Raw genomic sequence first — 208 nt, 5'->3', positions numbered from 1 at the left:
GTCCAGTGGCAGTGCCCCTGCCACGTCCGCGTGTCCCCGCAGTGCTGCACCGCCATCGAGGGCTCGTACCGCCTGGCCAAGGCGCTGGCCGACGACGTGGACTTCTGCTGCTTCCAGTTCTCCGACTTCGGGAAGGGGCTGATCAAGAAGTGCCGGACCAGCCCCGACGCCTTCATCCAGATCTCCCTGCAGCTGGCCCACTTCCGCG

The 208-nt window shown here is 67.3% G+C and overlaps 1 protein-coding gene across 1 annotated transcript in view; it reads left to right on the top strand.

The window, feature by feature from the left end:
- Positions 1 to 42: 42 nt before the first annotated feature.
- LOC104499471 (carnitine O-palmitoyltransferase 1, muscle isoform-like) overlaps positions 43 to 208 on the top strand; it is a gene marked incomplete at both ends in the record, with an annotated part of 1,232 nt that continues 1,066 nt past the window's right edge. Inside the window, one exon of the mRNA XM_010142981.1 lies at positions 43 to 206. Within this exon, the coding sequence (XP_010141283.1) occupies positions 43 to 206 (164 nt within the window). The remainder of the gene's footprint in view (positions 207 to 208) is intronic.

Source organism: Buceros rhinoceros, unplaced genomic scaffold (assembly GCF_000710305.1).
Source record: "Buceros rhinoceros silvestris isolate BGI_N320 unplaced genomic scaffold, ASM71030v1 scaffold31379, whole genome shotgun sequence".
Taxonomy (NCBI): Eukaryota; Metazoa; Chordata; class Aves; order Bucerotiformes; family Bucerotidae; genus Buceros; species Buceros rhinoceros.
Note: the sequence above shows the minus strand (reverse complement) of the source record. Positions and strands in the feature narration are given on the sequence as shown.